General features: G+C 40.1%; 2 protein-coding genes and 1 long non-coding RNA gene across 5 annotated transcripts in view; 2 read left to right on the forward strand and 1 right to left on the reverse strand.

Annotated features, from left to right (window-relative positions):
- Positions 1-19,206, reverse strand: LOC307018850. Of its 2 annotated transcripts, none has more exons than XR_013802511.1 (4): positions 17,784-19,206; positions 9,772-9,968; positions 1,029-1,131; positions 1-91 (listed from the first exon to the last, which is right to left on the reverse strand). It is a non-coding gene; the product is annotated as an uncharacterized lncRNA (long non-coding RNA). The 2 variants fall into 2 exon arrangements; XR_013802512.1 differs by having other exon boundaries at positions 61-163.
- LOC307018846 (LIM domain kinase 1-like) lies at positions 5,942-15,956 on the forward strand. Its single transcript, XM_079649301.1, has 15 exons — positions 5,942-6,268; positions 8,577-8,715; positions 9,512-9,621; positions 9,795-9,962; positions 10,106-10,211; positions 10,647-10,909; positions 10,993-11,182; positions 11,305-11,391; positions 12,127-12,258; positions 12,335-12,394; positions 12,484-12,549; positions 13,454-13,640; positions 14,278-14,333; positions 14,440-14,597; positions 15,172-15,956. The coding sequence occupies exons 1-15, from the start codon at positions 6,225-6,227 to the stop codon at positions 15,764-15,766; spliced, it is 2,361 nt and encodes a 786-aa protein (XP_079505427.1). The 5' UTR covers positions 5,942-6,224; the 3' UTR covers positions 15,767-15,956.
- The window catches only part of LOC307018848 (septin-5-like), a 7,795-nt gene continuing 3,023 nt past the window's right edge, over positions 17,148-21,919 (forward strand). The window contains exons 1-7 of one of the 2 annotated variants that reach the window (XM_079649304.1): positions 17,148-17,301; positions 19,218-19,592; positions 19,876-19,972; positions 20,140-20,226; positions 20,620-20,743; positions 21,539-21,673; positions 21,757-21,874. In XM_079649304.1, coding sequence (XP_079505430.1) covers positions 17,275-17,301; positions 19,218-19,592; positions 19,876-19,972; positions 20,140-20,226; positions 20,620-20,743; positions 21,539-21,673; positions 21,757-21,874 — 963 coding nt within the window. In that variant the 5' untranslated portion in view covers positions 17,148-17,274. Of the gene's footprint in view, positions 17,302-17,330; positions 17,854-19,217; positions 19,593-19,875; positions 19,973-20,139; positions 20,227-20,619; positions 20,744-21,538; positions 21,674-21,756; positions 21,875-21,919 lie in introns of those variants that run through there. The other variant, XM_079649305.1, reaches the window with a different exon arrangement.

Here is a 21,919-nt window from a genome sequence, read left to right on the forward strand (position 1 = left end):
GGAGGCGCTGGCACAGGACCTGGAGGTTTCGGACCAGGAGGCGCTGGCACAGGACCTGGAGGCTACGGACCAGGAGGCGCTGGCACAGGACCTGGAGGTTTCGGACCAGGAGGCGCTGGCACAGGAACGGGAGGTTTCGGACCAGGAGGCGCTGGCACAGGACCTGGAGGCAACGGACCAGGAGGCCCACGTTACGGAAAAAGAAAACCTTCTAAATCTGGTAATTATTGATAATACGAGTAACATACATTAAAGGTGATTCATAAACTTTGTACAGATGGAGAACCTCAATATAGAATATAGAAGAGTAATGGATTCTCATCTGCTTTTTTCCAGGTTATGGGTATGGCGCAGGTGAGTTTAGGGTTATGATTAGGGATAATGATTTTGTTTGTTTAATAAAGTATTTAGATGTGCTTATATATATGGATGTTCCCCAGCAGGACGATTAGGAGGCGGTATAGGTGCTGGTCCTGGTGGAGTTGGAGCTGGATCTGCAGGCTATGGCCCAGGAGGATATGGACCAGCTGGAACAGGGACAGGCAATTTGGGTTACGGGCCAGGAGGTGCTGGAACCGGGGGCGTTGGCCCAGGAGGTGCTGGAACTGGGCCTGGGGGTTTTAGACCTGGAGGAGCGGGTGGATTTGGACCTGGTGGCCAAGCACTTGGGAACAGGAAGCCTCCTAAATCAGGTTACGGCTCGTCGTTGGGAGGAAGCAGCTATGGACCAGGTAAAGTTCTCTACGGATGCACATATTCCATTAAAATGACTGATACAATTTCTTTACGATACTGGATATTTACCAAAACAAAGAATTACAATACACTTTAAGCCTTATCCACATGGCAAAACTAGACTGGAAACATCTTCTGTCTCCATCTTTGTTCTAGGTTTATTATTAGTTGCTTTATTTTCATCTTTACTCTGCTTAATGATCATACATCTATCTCATATTTACTCTAATTGTTGCGGTTCTAATGCTGTGTGTTATCTTCTGCTTTTTGACTGACTTTGCATTTATACTCACGTGTGTCCAGGTGGTGCAGCAGGAGGAGCAGGAGGTCCTGCGGGAACAGGTCAGGGTGTAGGAGGAGGTGCAGGCAGCTTACCAGGTCAGTTTAGGAGGAGCACTGACACAATAAACAAGAGCATGTTCTTTTGCATTTTAACAGTAAAATATTTGAAAACAAATGCATTACAGTAAATCTCTGTCCTGCTTTTTGATGAGCTGTTCTATAAATATAATAATAATAATCAAGCAGAAACAATTTATTTTGATCAAATAAATACATTAATAATATAAGGAAAATAAATAAATATTGTCCAAAAAGGTGTAGGCGAAGACTAAGCTTTTTATGCCTACCCTTTTTACATTGAATGTTCTAATAGTTATATTGATTTCCCCATACCTCCACACAATAGGTAGTACATGTTTCAATGATAGAGTAATACAGTAGATACACCGAGTTTGGATAAAGAGTAATATTGTATAGTTTTCTAGTGAATGTATAGTATGTATGCTGTAATGCACATGTGTCAAACTCAAGTCCCGGGGGCCAAATCAGGCCCTTGGCGGATTTTATTTCGGCCCGCAGGATTATTTTTAATTACTATTAGATCTGGCCCGCCGGTATATTGCACGCACACCTTCACTCAACCCTGAGGATCTCCTCCGCTCAGAGCCTGACCCCAAACATTGATGAACTTGCACCCAAGATGAGATGCCAAGTATCTGGCTTGAACTATCATCACAGAGCAGCACAATGAGTTTAATGGATGTTTCCTTTTGCACTTTTTCTCTTGAGACAACATGGCATGTTTGAGGGGAATTGTTTTTTTGAAGCTGTTGTTGGCCTGTGGAAACATTTAATCATAAGAAATGACTCTGGAAAAGCTGCAGATAGATCCATAAGAAATGAATGCAACTGATTATTTAATGTTTAATGTTGTTTTTATAGACAATCATTTAAGCTTTGCTAGTTCCAGGTTTAATATGTGCAATAAGTTCATTTCAATACGTTTTTAAATAAACATTGAACCAGTCCGGCCCTCGACTAGTACCCATTTTTTTATTTTGGCCCACTGTGTATTTGAGTTTGACACCCCTGCTGTAATGTGTCTCGTTCCAGCAGGGGGCGCTGGCCCTGGCTTTGGTGGGGTGGCTGGTGGAAACTATCCAGGTAAAACACTTGGTCAATTTTATACTCCCTTTTTTTTTTTAATCCCACAGTATATTCTTTGAAAAGTTTAAAAACTATTAGCAGTAAATATTCGGAAAATAAAAATGTTAAATATTGAAAACATTCATGAGATAAGACGAGACCATTGTAAAGATGACCTTTCGTTTATCATGACTCTGTTTCCTGTTATTGTTCTATAGGATATGCGGGTGCCGGACAAAAATGTAAGAAAACACACAGTGACCTCTTGGATGAGCATGCTCTAATTAGCTTTAGCACTGACACATAACACAGTATTTCCTTGTAATCTTTTAGTTTTAAATGTTGAGGCTTTTCCTACTCATAAGCACAAAAGACAGAATATTTGACAATGGAATTATTGATTACTTAAGAGACAAAAATACAATTAAAAAGGCTGATAATTGTCTTAAGTTGTTTAGGAAAATGTAAGCCATGTATCAAGTCAAGTATGCTTGTATAGTCTGTAGTGCTTGGTTTCATTGTAAAGAGGCTGTATGTGTGCAGAATAACTTTTCTCTTTGCTTGTATGTCCTTTAGCCAAGGCACAGATGGTAGCCAAATATGCAGCCATGCAGGCATTACTGGGAGCTAGGGGCTACAGAGGTAAAACCTTACACTTTGTACTCAGTAAAACACTCTGATGGAAATGTGTGACTTAACTAAAATGCCTAGATATCATTCTGAAACATTCCAGCACACATACTCATGATTTCTTCTGACTTTAACTGTAGTAACTTCAGTTAAATGAATGTTCTGTGGAGCAATCAACTTCCTCCTTCCAGTTTAAAGAAATTGTATTTGATGGAAGGTTCACACGTAGTTTTTCCTCTGAAACGAACCATGATGACTGTTAACTTTCAATTTGCACTCTTAGTCTGGTACAAGCATGAATTTGCCCTCTTAGTCTGGTACAAGCATGTTTTTTGGAGAACTGACACTTCAAGAATTGCCCCACTGTAGTCTAAGAACCACAAATACAGGAACTACGTGGCTGCGAGGTAAATAACAAAACGGCCCCTTTTGACTGAGATGAGGATTTCTCTTTAGTTAACTGAACTTAAGTTGACTACATTTGATGTCTTGAGTTTACGAACGTTTTTTATTTAATATTAAATAATTGTTCATATACAGTCATTCTAATATTTTGCGGGAACTTATGTGTTCATGTGGAATGATCTATACAGTTTTTACGTTTGAAGTATGCATGCTTTATCATGTGAAGAATAATTTTCTCTGCTCTGTACTCAGGCGCCGGCTGCCAGGGTAAATACTGTGGCCGAAGGAGGAAGTGAGAGACCGGCTGACAGGAAGTTACCTCATTAAACCAACAGTGGTGCTATTGCATGATCCAGATCGTAAATGTCTTATCTACCATAGGAGCTAAAGCTTCAACACATTCCACATGATACACTTTTCATTTGCTTAGATTTTATACAACTTAAAAAAAGAGTGATGGTTCTCAACCTGTTAGGGTTGGGATTCTTCAAAACATGGTTTCATGCTGTTGTGAAATCTGTTCTTTTCATGTTGTTTTAATGTTCACCTTTTCATAACTAGGTTAGGTTAGGGGATACATTTGTTATAATGGCAACTTATTTTCTCCATAATTCACCTTGAGGCTGGGGATCCCAACTAGCAGGTTGAGAACATCTCAAATAAGTACCACATGTCTTCTGAAGCTGTACTAAAATACAACTGTGTGTTTTGTTTCCTGTTGTTGAACACCATTTGTGTTCATGTGTGAGTATCCCCATGAATCTTGATACCAAGGACACCCTCAGGGCAGCTCCTTCAGACCTGTCTGCATGCTGACGAAAAGTTTTAAAAAACAGAAAAATCGTTACCCAGTTAGACTGGACTTCAGCAGATGTAATGCTTAAATGAATTCACTGTTTCTAGCTTTTACATCAAAGTGCAAACACTTGTGAAGTCTATAAAGAGAAAGAAACAGATTGTTGCTATTTTGGGAAAAGTGTGAACCAAATGGACTCAAGTGGATTTTTTTCTAGTGACATGCGAGTCTGTCTTCATTTTGACGACAGTGGAGGCTGAAGGTCCTCAGATGTAAACACTTCTTCCACTCTGTGCACACCTTTATAAGCACCGTTTTATAGCTAAGTAACACTAATAGGTTTTGGGGTAAACATACATAAATATTTGTCATTGTTATAAGGATGTATGTGAGGTAATATGATTGGAATACGTGATATGGCATTTAAATGGCACCTGAAGAGCATTCATTACTGTGTTTTTATTTTTTTTAATGTACCTCCTTTAACACTGTTGTTCACGTTTGCTAGTCTTTTTAAATTATGCTGATAAAGAGCAGGAAAGTCTATTTAGTCTCATTTTAAGAATTCAAGCGCATTAATACAGTATTAAATATTTGAGTTATTTTGTGTGTGTTTCCAAAGTCTTAAAACGTGTGTATTGCTAGAAGTGCTTTGTTTACTACATTGTGATTGTGATGTCATTTGGATAGAAAGTGTAATTGATTGTCATGTTGCATTTGAGCTTACATTTGTGTCTTTATATCTAGCTCAACATGTGTTTTTAACATCTGCATTCTTTGTGTGGCCTATGAAGAAAATGTTGCACTTTTGTACACTTCAGACAATCTCTGAAATAAAAAAAAAGACCAATGACAGTTGTTGTGTCAGGTTATTGTTATTTTAAAGCAGCTAGAATAATTGTTGTTGTACAACACGTGAAACAGTCGGGAGGTGTTTGGGGCACAAGGGGCACAAGGTAAAAAGAGGAAGCTGCACAATCAGAAGCAGATTTTGGTTTTAACATGTTAAGGTGTGGATGCAGTGTGATGAGCACAAGTGAGGCTACGGCATGGGCAGGCTTAAAAAGTGTGAGCAGCAGTCAGACATTATCTTCATGGTAACTCATTGCAAGACTCAGGAAATGTTGTGTGTTAAACTCTAAACTGTATTACACTTCAGAGTTTAATACACAGCACAATATGAAGTTTACAGAACAGGTGCGAGCAATGACTCAATCAATAAGTACTATAGAGCTGCAAAGATGTATCATTAGTCTATTCATTATCAACTATTTAATACATCTGTAAACTTTCTTATGATTGACATTAGCTTTTTCAATGTGAACATTTTTGGGGTTTCTTCATACACTATGACAGAAAAATGTATTCTGAAAACATTGAGGAGGTAATGTTGGGGTTTGGGAAAAACATTGACATTTTATGGCCAAATAACTAATTGAAAACAATGAATGGACTTTTGAAATTAAAGATAATCATCAGTTTACGCACTAAAGTATTAAAGAATTGGGTAAACAACAAAAGCAGCGATGGAGAATGAACAATGGAAGACATATCGGTAACCCAAGTTTTATTTATTTTTTACTTTATAATGAATAATGTTTTGCTCCTAGTTCTGAGCTGTTCCCCATGCTTGTCCTTTAACTGAGTCTCCCTCTTGTGTTAGTTGTGTCTGATGAATAAAGCGCTGTTCTGTAGGATCAGGACAGTGAGGTAATTGGGGCATTCATAAAGAGACTATGTCTGCCCTGATGGGAACAGAGCTCATTTCAAAACAGAAACTCACTGACTCTCACACTACTTCTGAGAAAAACACACTCATAAACACCCATGTAGTTCCAAACTCTGTGGACTCTGCTGAGGAGTGTAACTGTATCTGCAGCGGTCTACATACTGAGAGTAGTAACAGGAGAGGGACCTCAGAGCAGAACTTCTATACTGGGATGTGTGTGTGTGTGTGTGTCCCGGCAGCCAGCAGAGGGAGACGGGAACGTTGGTGTCAATAGGTCAGGGTTTTTTCTCACACAGCGAATCTGAGCACTACAGAGGGAAATCATACGCACAGGAAGAGAGAGAGAGAGAGACTACAAAACAACAAAAAAACAGACAACGCCTGCTGCCGGTCACAGCAGAGAACAATTAGGATCCGCTCATGAACGAACGCAGCTGAAAAGCTCCTCTCTTCACTGTGGGATTGTTTCTGAGGGACAGTTGTCCGACCTGACAGGGCAGAATGTCACGCCGGGACCAGAGGTTTCGGAGAGGAACGAAAGGACGGTAAGAAACACTGTTATCAACTTATGTGATATGTGAGTGAGTAGTTCAACATCTGCGGTACTTCCTCAAACCCCTCTGCTGTCACACAGACACACCAGAAACCTGCTCTTGGGTTTTCTGTCTACTTTTACATCATCTATAGATATGTTTAGGAGTAGCTAATGAAACCATAGCAGGCACCGTCAATACTTTGTCATATAAGCAGCCTGCTGTCATATTCATAACTCAACTGTTTTGTTTTGGTGGATGCCTGTTTGTTTCGCCTCCCTCCATCAACAAGTACTTTAAAATACACCCAAAGAATTGAATTACATCAAAAACAAGTGTTTCTTTTTAAGAACTACTGTTTTTAAAAGAAATCCTGCAGGGCGACAGACCGAGGAGGGAACCATAACAAGAGAAGACGTCATCAGATTCTTACTGTAACATTTGACCTACCATAACGTGCTGACATCCGAACATGTTTGTTTTATGCGCACCAGGTGCTGGTGTGTCCACTTTTAGTGACACAAGGACAGATCTCAGAGGGGTTATGAGTGGCTAAAGATAAGAGTAAGATGCAGAACAAGCGAGATGAGGGGAATAATGTCAGTGGGAGGATTGTGTGGAGATAAGGCAGAAGAGAGAGTCACGACCAGATGTTTAGATGGAATAGCAGATGTGAAGCTGGGACCTTCCACATCCTTTGCCAGCAGCACAGTAGGAAAGACAAAAGGTCAAAAGTAAAACTGCAGCTGTCTTTATTACTTAATTATTTCCACAATAATGAATGAAAAGCAGGTCTAACAGATCACTTAGTGTACTTATTATAGAGCACTGTATCCCCGGCAAACACTGCATTAAGAGCCGCAACAAACTATTTCATTATTGATGTGTCTGATTATTATATTCAGGATTATTCAATTATTTTACAAAATTTCAGAAAATAGTGAGAAATGACCATGACTTTCTAAAAGTCCAGTGTCTTTAAATGTCTTGTTTTTCAGGGGTTCTGAGTATTTAGTAGGGCTGTAACTAACTTATTTTACTTGTTATTTAATCTTAAGATTATTCTCTCAATAGATAAATGGTTAAGTCTATGAAGCGTACAAAAAGATAATTATTTCCAGAGCCAAACCTGACTATCTGAAATGTCTTGTTTGTCCACAAGTCACAGATATTCAGTTTCATAAGTGGTAGGAAAAACACATAAAACATAAATATTTAATAAGCTGGAATCTGAGAATTTGATATATTTTTTGTTGAAAAATAACTCAAACTGGTTCATCGATTGTTAAAATAGTTGGCAATGAATTCAATATTTGAAAACGTATCGTTCAATCGACAGCTCTAAGTCTGAATGTTGTCAATAACTGTCTTATGTTGGAGGGAACTCTCCAACCATTTCATTGTTAATACAAAAGCCACCTTTTCATTCTATTGTAAGACCAGCCTGGCATTTACAGTTGAGGTTAGGAGAGAGGAAACATGGATCTGCATTCTGACCAGGAAGTCCCCTCCCACTGCAGCTGTAGTGTTGAAGAAATAAGGAAGCAGGTTTTTGTAGTAAATAGGTACTATTCTTCATTCAGTTGAGGCCGGAATGACATTGAAAGTTGTTTTGCTGATTTTAAAAAAGAACCAAAAGTGAGCATGCTGCACTGCATTTAGAGAACTAATGCTTTTTAAACTGTGGCAATGTTATTGCTTTGTTATGCTCTCTTTTGCAATATACGAGTGGGGGTGCTGATGGGAAAAAACATTACGTTTAGACATGTGACTGATCAGCGAGCCTACATGAGTAGTCCTTTTGTAAGAAGCAAATTTAATTTTGGCATTTGACTAAATACTCTCTGTCACAGTGGCATCAGCAGTTCACAGTGAAAAGACATGGTTTCAACACCATCCCTGTGGGGAAGATAACTCTATTTCCTCCAGGCCAGTGCTGAAAAACACCAGCAGCTTGATGTCCCATGCAACTTTGTAACTAATAAAAGCATCCCTCTGTCATTCAACACGAGCAGGGTAAACAAGTTCAAGAGAGGATAGGAGATGGGTATCAGTGGCATAGAAGACTGTGTTAAGAAAAACAAAAAAAAGTGGCTTCACTCCATCATTTAAAGTCCAACTGACCTGGAAGTGTTGTCCCAGATAGCGTTTGTGACAAGCTCACAGGTCGACTTTCCCCACAGGTCTCACGTGTTCAAACCCTGATGAGGATCACGTTACTTTGCTCGAACACACCTCTGAAGTATCCATCATCTTACTCTCCATTTTCTCTTGTTTTGCCCTTCTTCTCTGTCTATTCCCCGCTCCCATGCTTCTCTAGGTGTTGTGAATGTGGCTGCATCTTGTCTCACTGGTACTATGAGAAAGAGGGACAGCTCTACTGCAAGAAGCACTACTGGGCCCGCTATGGAGAGCACTGCCACGGCTGCAAAGACACCATCGCAACAGGACTCATCATGGTAACATTATAATCCCTGAAAATAAAAAGTTATGACTTAATTTGTATCTACAATTAGGGCCTCACTTATTAGAAATTAATTAAAACGTTACGACATATGCGAAAGGGAGGATTCAAGCCGTGTACAATAATGTAATAAAAACCATGAATTTACTTTGAGTTATTTCCATTAGACTTGACTTATAATATAGTTCTCCTATAGGTCAATTATACACCAATTTGAGGGTGCTCACTAACAATTTATTATATTATTCACAACATCGCATTTAAAAACCCAACAAACCGTCCTGAGCAAAAGTCACCTCAGATGATAATGCTCCGCTTTGTTATTCAGCTCACTCGTTTCAAAACATTTTGTAACAAATTGATTGATAGTTGGTGAGATAGTTTAAAACTAGCTGCTTTATTGATAATTCAAAGCCTCCATTTGGTACAAAGAAGCGGCCAGACAAATACCAAAATCTGTACATGTGTATTGTTGACAGACAGAAATATTGCCATAAACGTGCTGGATCAAATGTCCCAACATACAGAGTCTCAGCATGCTACACCGACTGTTCATATATTCAAAGCCTTCCTGTCTCTTGGTTTGTTGCTGGAATGAAAGTAAATGTTTTTTTTCTTTCAACACTCAAACAAGAGGATATCCTCTGAAAACATCCTGACACTACAATGCCTTCATGTAGGAATGCACAGAGAACTCCTAAAATCTCACTCCATCAAACATCATCTTGCAAAAATCAATATTATATCCATAATGCTTTGTGTGATTTACCAATACCTCCCTGTATAAACAGGTGGCTGGAGAGCAGAAGTACCACCCTGAATGCTTCACATGTATGAGCTGTGAAATGTTCATTGGAGATGGAGACAGCTACACACTCGTCGAACGCACAAAACTCTACTGGTAAGTTTGAAGTTAACAAGAAATAAATCATGCAAAGAACTAGATTTGCTGCATGTGGAGAGTAAGCCTGAACACACATCTGAAACTAAATATATTTGTCTTGTTCATACATATAGAGATGTATGATTCTGGTGAGTGTCCTTAGTTTACCTCTTGATTTGTTTGTTCTGCAGTGGCCATTGCTTCTGTCCGGGTGAAGTATCCGCTGAGAGGTCAGCCTCTTCCCTCACCAAGCGTCCACACACGGTGGCGCTGGTGTCTCTCCCTCCCCATGCTGGACGAGGCCTGTCTGTAGCCACTGACCTCAGCCAGGAGAAAGGCCCTCTTGTCACCGTGACAGGGTGAGTCTAAGACATGACAAAGAGTGACATTTAATTAGCGCTGAAATACAACTAAACCTAAAGATTGATCTAAAATCCCTGGCTAATTTTCTGTCTTATCCCATTTAGCTTGCAACAATTTCCTCACTGTAATTCTCCCCCAGGTTAGACTCCTCCACCCTCAGCCCTGAGCTGCTGTCCTCCGTCCACATGGGGGACCGGGTTCTGGAGGTAAACGGCATCCCCGTCCTCAACATTTCCCCAGACGAGGTAGGCCTCAAACCTCACACATATTCAGCCATGATGTCATGACTAAATGAGAAGTAATTACACTATGGGTTAGAAGTCTTGCGTATTTCTCAAGTCAGGATCTTTTAGGTGAAGTTATACAAATAATATTGTTACTATAATTATTGCTGTTATCATTATTATTATTAAGCTGTTTTTACTGTGGAATTTATAAGATTACTTATACACATTTTTATTCTATGTTAAATGAATCTTTATGAGTTTTCGCTCAGTGCCCTTTGACATTATGCTCTCTTGGGTGAAAGAGAAGCCTTTACCATGTTATGTTATCTTTCAAAATGATGCAAAATAAATAATGTTTGAGTAGTAGAAGTAGATACACTCCTTGGTATCTGCAAGGAAACAATAAAAAGACTACTATGTCTACAAAGGTCACCACCACATGCTTGCCTCCAGATAAACTGTGTGATCCAGGACACAAACCGACCGCTGCAGCTGACCATTGAACACAACCCACAGTCTCCTGATGACCCTCCTCTCTCAAACGATCCCCCGGACAACGTCAGCTGTCCTGAACCGTGTGTCTGTGAAAAACTTTCTTCAACCCATAAACTCCCAAGTCTAGAGGAAGAGCCGAATCCAGGGGGGGAAACAGAAGAACCAATCAGGGTGAGCCTCTCACCACCTCAGCACCAAGGAATGAGATCTAGACACATTCTGTAAGTCATGTATTTCATCTTTTCTTAAGTCATTGCTCATTCATTTATATTTTCTTTGACTGAGTCTCTATTTTCTTTCTCAGGCGCAGCTGTAGTATAGACAAGTCTCCTCTGTCCCCTGGAGCTCTGTCACTTTTATCTCATAGAAGAGAAATGGTTCGCTCAGAGTCTCTTCGTGCGGACCCTGGAGATCGGACTCATCGCATCTTCCGACCTTCGGACCTCATCCATGGAGAAGTGCTTGGCAAGGGCTTCTTTGGACAGGCTGTCAAGGTACAACTTTTTCCCTTCACATCGTCTCTTTCATAAAATATGGATGACTTTCTCATACCATTTGTAAAAACTGACACCAAGCATTTTTAATCAGCTTTCTGAATAACCTCTTGCTTGTCAAGGTAACACATCAGGAGACAGGGGAGGTGATGGTGATGAAAGAGTTGATACGGTTTGATGAGGAGACGCAGAAGACTTTCTTGAAGGAAGTAAGTGTTCATCAAAGCAGGGAGTCAATACCATTAACAGATTCAAATGTAATCAGCCCATTGGAGGCGTTATCAGACTCAGATGGTTCAGGTTATTTGTATTAGTACCCGTAGGTAGATTTAGTTTGGAGATAAAGATGGGGCCTGCTACACCGACTAGCAGGCTCAGAAGGCCTGTGATTATCTATTTAAAAAGGTTGATGACTGATACAAGTACCAAGACTCCACCTCCTCTAGTCACATCAGCAATTGTGACGGCAGCGAAGGAGGAAATAGTATTAAGACTGAGTTTGTAGAGGTAGACCGGTGGCATTTGGGTCAAACAAAGGACACTAAATAATAAGACTTTTTGTGTCCCCTGGTAAACCAGAAGTCAAAACATGTATATGTACGTACGTAACATTGGTAAGCTAGGTAACCCAGTCATAATATTTTCCTAAAACTAAAACAAGTTGTTCTTTGTTTCAATTTACACAAGCATTAACCACATAAAAGTGAACCTCATCTGAGAATTACAATGTTATATCAACTGGCCATTCAATGGAAAATGATAACATTTCAAACGGGTGACCTCACAAAGCACACTCAACCAACCATGAATATTCACTGGCATGTTTTAAAATCCATTTGACATCATCAAGAGGGTGAAAAGGTCACTATCATTAGAGCTATTTTTCACGTCGCTACAATGGCCTTAAGTATTTGTTTAACCACGTTTCTTCTCAATGTGTTCAGGTGAAGGTGATGCGCTGTATGGACCATCCCAATGTCTTAAAGTTCATTGGACTGTTTTATAAAGACAAACGGATAAACTTTGTCTCTGAATACATCCAGGGAGGAACTCTCAGAGAGACCATCATTAAAATGGTAAGTTAAGAAAAAGCTTAGTGTTTCTGTCAAGGTTCACAGACACAGTATGATGGTGAATCTCTTGTTGTTGTAGGACAAAGATTTCCCCTGGAGTGTCAGAGTGGGTTATGCTAAAGACATTGCAGCTGGAATGGTGAGTCCTTCAAGGTTAATATCCCAAATAAATAATTCCCTTATCTAGTACCAACTTTCCTTAATGTATACAACGTTTCTCCTTCTAAGGCTTATCTACACTCCATGAACGTTATTCACCGAGATCTTAACTCACACAACTGCCTGGTCAGAGAGGTAAAAAACTGGTTCCATCACACACTCATGTTCACTTTGTGATGCACACACATGTCCAAGGGCGGACTGGGAGGAAAAAGTGGCCCGGAGATTAATTGACAGACAGGCCCACTTAATGGGCGGCATGTATCGGCCGGCCGGCAACGAAAGTATGTTACTTAACAAAAAACCCTATGCATTTAATGTTATTTTGGACCATTATTCATATAGTAATCGCATTACCTGAGCCCTTGAGTTGCCTAGAGCAAAATAGTTACAGTATATATTTATTGATTTGAATGTTAACAGATCATTGATGCAATAACATTTGGACCCAATTTGCCTGACTTGACGCATGGAATAAAACATGGGGGTAGGAAGCATCCTCAATGTGGGTGAGACAATTTGACAGGGGGTGTGTGCAGGTGGTGGACCTCACCTCATCTAGGGGGGTCCGGGGGCATGCTCCCCCGGGAAGATTATTTTTTAAATGTTGAAGTTACATGCATCAATCTGGTGCACTTTGAGAGCAAAATTAGGGACTAAATCTATGGATACATCTCTCAACAACCATATGAAACAGAACTGTAAACAGAACATTTATTTGAACAGCAAGTGGAGGCAAAAGTGACTGCCCCCAAAATAATAAACCTACTAGCCTAAACTCAGTAACAGAATGTGGGCAACACGTTCTTCACCACAGCCGCGCTACCTCTGAGTCAGACGTAACTTCCCCCTTTTCTATCCTACGGGTACAGCCACTCCCCCTGAACCCTGTTTCCCTGCCCACGCACGGCCCACCGGGAAAACTCCCGGTATTCCCAATGGCCAGTCCGCCCCTGCACATGTCAAAAACTAGGAGGGAACAGACCTAAACCCAAAATAAACGTTCCTAACATTTCTTTCTCTATTTCTCGTGGTTTAGAACCAGTCTGTGGTGGTGGCAGACTTTGGACTAGCCAGGCTGGTGAAGGAGGAGAGAAATCTGAGCAAAACCTCTTCTCTGGAAAGGCCTCCTAAGGGAACACTGTCAGATCTCCGCAGGCCTGACCGGAGGAAGCGCTACACCGTGGTGGGAAACCCCTATTGGATGGCCCCTGAGATGATTAGTGGTGAGTGCAAATGGATCTAGGCCATCAGTTCTCTCTTTATCAAGGACCTCCGGGAACCTGAGCCCAAATTGACAGATTGTTAATCTCTAGGAGCCAATAAATGGTGCTTGTTAGAAGTAGATGAAACAAGACGAATATACAATATTATGAATTTATTCGGAAGCCTGGAGTTCATTTTTGAAATTCTGTGTTAGAGGAGGCACTTGAAAACCCTTTTTTATGGCAATGTTTAAATATTTCTGACTATGAGTAATCGATCTTTGGGAATCATGCGAGACCTCACAGCGTTTTGTGTGAAGATTCACATTGGATTTAAATGTTACACTAAATGTTGCTTCCTTTTAACAATATGCTTCCAAATGAATTGCAATTTGTCAAGATATATTATTTTCTCATATGGTCTAGTGAGTCTACACCACAACGGTTTGACAAAGGTATAAATACTCTATGACTAACCTCAACCTGTCTCTTGATACCAGACGTGCTGCACTTTAATAAAATGTGGAAAGAAGGAACTAACGCTGTAGGATAACTGATACTATTCTATGGTAAAATAACAAGTCTAATAATAAAACCCTGAAAACAGAATGGGTCAGATTTGGTTTACATTTTGCAATCTTTCCTCTGCACTTCTCAGGAAAAACCTATGATGAACGGGTGGACATCTTTTCCTTTGGTATCATGATATGCGAGGTAAGAACTTCTCAAGAATTCCAAAAATGTGGTGTTGAATGTAAAAGCAGTAAAGCACACTATCCATTGTGAAGCTAAGGACGTATCTTTCTCTGTTTCTCTCAAGATAATAGGTAGAGTGAACGCTGACCCCGACTACCTTCCCCGGTCAAATGACTTTGGGCTAAATGTGTCCGGCTTCCTGCAGCAGTACCACCCTCCTCAGTGCCCCCCCGCCTTCATGCCGCTGGGTGTACTTTGCTGTGACATGGACGCTGAAAAACGGTATGAACGCACAAATCCAGTAAAACCGCAGATCTAAATTGATAAAGCATTGTATGAATATTGCTCAGTAAGATTGAGTAGCCTGCCTCGGTTTTATATTTAGTTTCAAATCACATTTCAGCTATTCAGTACATTTCAGTTTGAGAACAAATAGGCGTTTCATTATAAGAGGAAGTGCTGTGGTGGTTTATGTTGTAAAGAAACTGCAATTCAACCTCATTTATATACAGAACAACATATTGTTTTGTTTTTACCATTATAGAGCGATTAACTTGCATGATAAACATATCACAAAGGACTGCAATATTATATTTAGGAATTTTTGGAATTAGTTTAAAGATCAGTAGAAAACTGCACTTTCAAATGTAAATATATAAGTGTTATGGTCAGTTGATGGAGAGTGTAAAAAGTTGACTGTATCAAAACTAAAGTATGAGCATCCATACATTAAACAGACGGCAAATAGTGTTCTTAGAAATGCATTAAACAAACTAAACTACTACAGTGCAGAACAGGTTACTAATGTGTCATTTGAGGGCTCTTTAGTTTCTCACTACAACTCGTTATGTTTCAGTCCTTCCTTTTCAAAGCTGGAGGAGTGGCTGGAGAACCTGCTGATGCACCTGGACATCGGGCTGCCTCAGCTCTCTGAGTTAGAGCAGCTCAGCAGAGGCTTCTGGATGAACCACAACCACCAAAACCAAACTCAGAACCAGGATAAATCCCCTGATTCTCATGAACTAACCCGGTGCTCACAGACACAAAGACACAGCCCTGATGCCAAGTTACATTCAGACAATGCAAATAACCACACGGAGCCTAATCACCTCACCGAGAGCCAAAATCTAAATAGCACACCTGAGAGACATTCGGATGAAGAGCATGACAACCATGAGATGAGACCAGAGGACAACCTCTCCTTTTTGAGCAGACAATGTAAGGATCACTCACAAGAGAAGAGCAAGACGTGTTGCAAGTCGACGAGCGTAGACTCAGGCGAAAATGGGTCTAAATCCTCTGAACGGAATAACCCCTCAGGACAACCAGAAGTCCAGGAGGAGACCTCACAACAGCTGCAGGTCAACACTTCGCTAGGACGCTCTAACAGGCAGAGAAGGACATGCAGAGTGCTGTGGGACAGAGCTGAAGAGAACAGCTCTTTTCTCTGACTGCTTTTTTTGATGGCTAAGACGAAGAAGAGTTTTCAGGAATACATTTTTTTTAAAAGATAATTGTGCCTTTTTAAAATGACTGGGATAGTTATTAAATAGTTTAAGTTATACAGAGAACCTGCAGAGGCATAACATTGCAAGTAGATGTGATATTTTACATTAAAAGCAAAACAGATGTGTATGTTGATTCATGAGAACTGTTAGTGCATGACTCATTTTGCTCTGTAAACCAATGTGATTTCAACCACATCCCCACAACACAGGCTTTCGTTCATATTTCAGAGTTACATTTGAACTCAAAAGCAGTATATTGTCCAAAATGTATTCAAGCACATGACCGAAAAAGATTTCTCTCTGGTAGACAAACTACTTAATGGCAACACAGTTTCTTAGATAGCCTACCTCAAACATAACTTTTGCATTTTTGTGCTACAAATGTCTCTTTTCTTAATCACATGGTTCCTACAGCTTAAGGCAATTAAGAATTTGAAAGGCACTCAGAACAAAATTCCTGACCAACTTTAAAATAACCAAAACAAGCTGATGAGAGATGTGTGATTGGTGTTTGGTCCTTGTGTTAAGACACCACATTATCTCTGTTTTCAGTGTAGGCTATGTGAGATGCATTGGGCAAATTATTTATTAATAGATCAGAGTTTTTAAATGTCTAAAATATATATTTATAGTATCCTACTTACCTTGGCTTTTCAAAGATTGATTTTAGATTAATTTAATTCCTTTTCAAAAGTGTTTAAGGACCCCTTGGAACCCTGTTATCAGAATACCTTTATGATGGCGATACTATCTGTGGTCATATGAAATTATGTGGCCAAATCATCCTTTGGGCTCCAGTGAGAACCTCTGAAACACATGGCACTTTTTACTAGGGCTGCTCGATTATGGCAAAAATCATAATCTCGATTATTTGGGTCAATAATCGAGATCATGATTATTAAAAACGATTATCAATTTACTTTGAAAACATCAATTTATTTAAAAAAAAATGTGAACAGTATGTTTTTAACAGTTGATTACACTGAACTTTAAGTATAATTCAACTGAAAAACCAATAAAATATATATATATATATTTTTTTTTTTATAATAATCGTTTAATTTCAATTATGTTGTTTTCATAATCGTTGCAAGCCAAAATCGTAATTGCGATTAAAATACGATTAATTGAGCAGCCTTTTGTAGGCTACTGTAAAATACACTGCACTGTGCATTATTTATAACAATGCCTTGTGTATTTTCTGTTTAAACGTTTTACACTTTGTCTGAAATACTGAGCTGTGAACATATAAAAGCACAACTGTAATTTAATAAAAATAAATACTGATGTGAACGACCTTGGTAAAATGTTAAACAGAAACATCTGTAAACATGACAAAGGGCTAATCGAGGACTAACGGCAACTAGACCACCGTTACTTTTCAAAAATAAACTCAGCAATCAAGCGAACAGTTGAGAAGTTAATAAATAACAGCTAGCTAAAAAGTTAACATGGACAACATGGACAACCACGCTGAGGTGAATTTTAGGATTTATCCGAAGGTTCTTCCCATTGCATTTCGGAAAAACAGTCCTAAACCGGGTTAATTTAGCCTAGGGCCAAAGAGATGGAAACTAGCTTAAATGTCATATAAGGGTTGGCCCAATGTTCATTAATATGAACAAGTAGGTAGTAGCAGTTGTGTAATTATTATAATCCTTGTTACGTTTATTATTACTGTTTTTATTGTTATTGTTGTTGTTATTATTATTGTTTATTATAAATTATTACTACTAGTTGTAGCAGTAGCTTAGCTGTTGTTAGCATCCTGAACTGCCTGATTCACACCACCGGGCTGCTCCCTTTGGTACTACCACGTCAGAGCGGCTACACTGAGCGGGCTGCAGCTGGAGCTCAGCACACACACAAACACCACCACACACACGCTGCACACACCATATGTCTCAACAACACATTGTATTAGTTCTTCTATAGTTTGGTATTTTCCGGCAACACTCACATTGTAGTGTAAGCCAGCAGCAACATGCAGCACATGTCGTCTCCGGTCAGGTTCCGCAGCACTAAGAAAGGTACGTCACCATTTATACACTAGGTTGCTTCACCGATTTATCAAAATAACCGAATGTCTCTGCAACGTTAAATGCTCAGCTACATGATACATCAATAAAAGCAGCCTATAATGTTCCTGCAGGGATTTATATACGTGTTTGGCAGTTATATTCATGGTTATCGTTAAGCAACTTAGGTTCATGGTTTGCCTTTGAAATGTAGTTGTTAATAAGATAAGATAAATAAGAATGTGTTTGTATGCAACATGTTGTTAGAACTCTGTCAGTACAGACCTGCCCGTCTGTGACAAACTATGAAAGACAATGTTGTTATACTCCAACAGTGTTCTGTCATGTCACCTTAAAATGTGTGCAGTTTGATTTTAAATGTTGTTTATTGATAGCAGGAGGGTACATTATGGAAATTTGTTTACAGACATATGCATTGTTATTCTCATTCTCCAGTTTATACAACAATTCTCTATGTATTTGAAATTATTTTTTCCCTTTATATTTGCTGTCCTTTGCTCAAAAAACAGCAACTTTCTCAGAAAAGGAGGTAGGACAATCTTGTAGAATAGTTGTTAGTGATTGTGTTAATAGCTTGTGTGTGTGTTAAAGAATTAAGTCTTCCACCCCCCACCTTGTCAGAGCATTAGAAGCTGGGCTAAGCCTCCTGCAAAGCTTTGTGGGTAATGAGAGCTGACAGGTAAAGGGACCAGATGAACCCTGATCAGGCCATCAGCACTGTGTTGTTCTTTCTGCCGTCTTCAGACTGGGAAAATTAATCTCTTGTAAAGCAGGTGTGGAGGCTCTGCTGTCCTCCTATTTTCACGAAAACCAGTAGAGTCCCTCTGTGGGGAAATGAACTGTGACCCATCCAAAGTAGGTGTGGAGCGCTTGGTCAGTCATATGGCCCTGATATTTGTTTACCCACAAGCTATGTGTGCATAAGCAACACACTGAAAGATTTGCCCTAAACTCATGTGAAAAACCTACTCGTTCCTTCCTTCCTAGCGCTACCCAAACTCCCCACCATTCCTTGACAGATGGATGAAGGCCTCTAATGGGATATAATGGGATCACAAGCCAGGGCTAATTAGTGAATAAAGGGTTGTCAGTACAACAAAAGACACAATAATAATTACTTATTTTAAGTCACTTTACATACAATTGTCTTCTAAATGTAATGTAATCTAGTGTATAACAATCATTACTGTAATTGCTTAGTTTGGACTCAAGATTAAATCATTTATTGGGCCATAATTTTTCCATGCAGATAGGAAATTAGAATCACAAGTGACTTACCATTGAGACTTAAGATAGTCCATATATAAAACCCTTAGTGTGTAACCTTAGTGTTGAACTGCTTCCCCCTGTCACAGTTGTCCAATCTGTCCATCGAGGACCAGGAGGACACTCAGTTTCCGTACGCCATGAGGGATCTGCCTCCCGTGTCTCAGCCCGGCGAACAGAACCAAATAGAAGACCACCATGAAGCAGAGGGGAGCGGGACAGCACCGAACGGCAGACTCCCCAGCCTCCCCGGGACTCCCTCTCTGCCCCGTCCCATCCCCGTCTACGCTTCTGGATCCCCGACTGTCCCTCAAAGATCAATTCGTGTGAGAACTGACGCAGAGTTTCATTCCCTGCAGCTGAGGAGGCAGCTCGCTTCTTATTCGTCCATGGAGCGTCCTCTCAGCCCGGCCTCACGTCCTCACAGCCCATGGGGACGCTTTGACCCCTATGAATCTGCAGAGGTGTGTTTCTGAAGAGCCTTAGTTATATATGGTTTGTCATTCATTTCCATGGTAATGTACATGATTCTGAACTCATCCTAGATTCTTCTTGCATCTATTTCTTTTTTAGAAAATCTTAAATTGACCTTATCTTGAAAAACAGACTCAACCCTTAAAAGGACAGTTGTGTGCATAATCAATAAGACATTTTCCCATTATGCTTTGCAGTGCAGCTCAGACTTGTGAAGCTTTTGAGGATGCAAATCATATGCACATAAATACATGTTATGTTTTATCTCTATAGGATCAGGAAAAGGAGTATGTTGGTTTTGCCACATTGCCCCACCAGGTTCAGAGGAAGACGGTGAAGAAAGGTTTCACATTTACCCTTATGGTGGCAGGTGAGTTAACCATTATTTTTTGATATATCTGATTAGTAGGAGTGTGGTCTTTTGTCATCTTGTTTTATGTGTGAAGAAGCATTTTATTTGTTGTTACAGTTGTGTTACTATATATGTTGACGTAAGTTATTCAGAAGCATCAGAGTCATGGCTGTCTCTTCCCATAGGAGAATCTGGCCTCGGTAAATCCACACTTATCAACAGTTTGTTCCTCACGGACCTCTACAAAGACAGGAAGGTTCCCAATGCAGAAGGTGAGATGAGCCCAGGTTTTCTCCAAAGTAATATATTTTATTAATACAAAAATAAGAATTGCATTTGAAATTTAAAAAAGTCCTTAATTCTAGCATAAATTGTAGGATCCATGTGGCTATTTATATGATGCCTATGTAATTGTTTATACTGCTGCTACTACTACTTTCTTACCCTGGGGGATGTGTGTGTGTGTGTGTGTGTGTGTGTGTGTGTGTGTGTGTGTGTGTGTGTGTGTGTGTGTGTGTGTGTGTGTGTGTGTGTGTGTGTGTGTGTGTGTGTGTGTGTGTGTGTGTGTGTGTGTGTGTGTGTGTGTGCGTGCGTGCGTGCGTGCGTGCGTTCGACTTGTTGCCCACACACACATTTGATTACTTTGCACTTGTATGTGTCTGCAGAACGGATCAATCAAACAGTGGGCATTCTCACACACACAGTTAGCATCGAAGAAAAAGGAATCAAATTGAGGCTCACCGTCATCGACACACCAGGGTTTGGAGACTCCATCAACGAGACAGGAAGGTGAGGTCATCAACACGCTTATCCTGCATATGTTCTCCTCCTTCATACTCATTGACAAAACATCCCAACAGATACAGTGTGATAATTAAATAAGTCAGTCATTAGAGTGTTAATAAACTCACAGGAAGCGCACATCATGACTGAGGTAAAACAAAAGGAGACCAAGGCCGTTTCTCAATGTCGAGTATACCTGCTGCAGAGCCACTATTTCAAGTATACTACGTCATCGAGTGGCGCCGAATGCTGGCCATTTAACATGCATTTAAACAGTCCTTCGGGGCCACTCGATGATGTAGTATACTTGAAATAGTGGCTCTGCAGCAGGTTTAATCAACATGGAGGAAGGCAGCATATAAGTTCTCATTAAGGGAAGTGACTGCACCTGAGGGGGTTGGTACCTTTCCAGCCAGGAGCGCTTGTTTTATCCTCCCTTCCTCATGTGTCGTCATGTCATTTAATTCTGGGGACTTTTATCAACCGTTTTCATACGAATAGTATGTTACACCACTTGCTCTCAACACTAGCAGCATTTAATACAACATGAAATCAGGAACTACAGAATTACAGTGAGGAAACACCATTGGCAGGAAAATAAATATATACAAACTTTTACTTGGTATACAATACACCAACACAAATCAGACGGAAATGCATTCATAGAGGCACATGGAGATGTATAGAAAATCTAAGAGTTACGTTTTATTCAACATTTTTATCCTCACATCCTCACATTATAAACTGTCTGTTAGGGTTGTTGTTGTTGTTTGACTCACAGAGATTGTTTGTTTGCATCAGCTGGAAGCCATTAGAGGACTATATCGACAAGCAGTTCGAACAGTACTTCAGAGATGAGAGCGGGCTGAACAGAAGGAACATCCAGGACAACAGAGTCCACTGCTGCCTCTACTTCATCTCTCCATATGGCCACGGGTACGCTAACATGTTTTGACTTTTGCACATAAAAGATGTTTCTGCATGTGTGCGTTGACACTTACATTACTGTTTTGTCTCAGTCTTAGACCTCTGGATGTGGCGTGTATGAAGGCCTTGCACAACAAAGTCAACATAGTCCCTGTAGTGGCCAAGGCAGACAGCTTGACAGAAGCAGAGGTCCAGAGAAAGAAGATGAAGGTATGAGATCATAAGCACACACATCAGTCAGGGAGAGTTCACGTA

Source organism: Notothenia rossii (assembly GCF_949606895.1).
Source record: "Notothenia rossii genome assembly, chromosome: 9".
NCBI lineage: Eukaryota > Metazoa > Chordata > Actinopteri > Perciformes > Nototheniidae > Notothenia > Notothenia rossii.

What these genes read in the sequence shown, in the direction of transcription:
- LOC307018846 (XM_079649301.1), top strand. Translation starts at nt 6,225, where the DNA reads ATGTCACGCCGGGACCAGAGGTTTCGGAGAGGAACGAAAGGACG. An exon ending in ATGAGATCTAGACACATTCT is followed by an intron (nt 10,910 to 10,992) that starts GTAAGTCATGTA and finishes TTTCTTTCTCAG; the next exon opens with GCGCAGCTGTAGTATAGACA. An exon ending in GGCCCCTGAGATGATTAGTG is followed by an intron (nt 13,641 to 14,277) that starts GTGAGTGCAAAT and finishes TGCACTTCTCAG; the next exon opens with GAAAAACCTATGATGAACGG.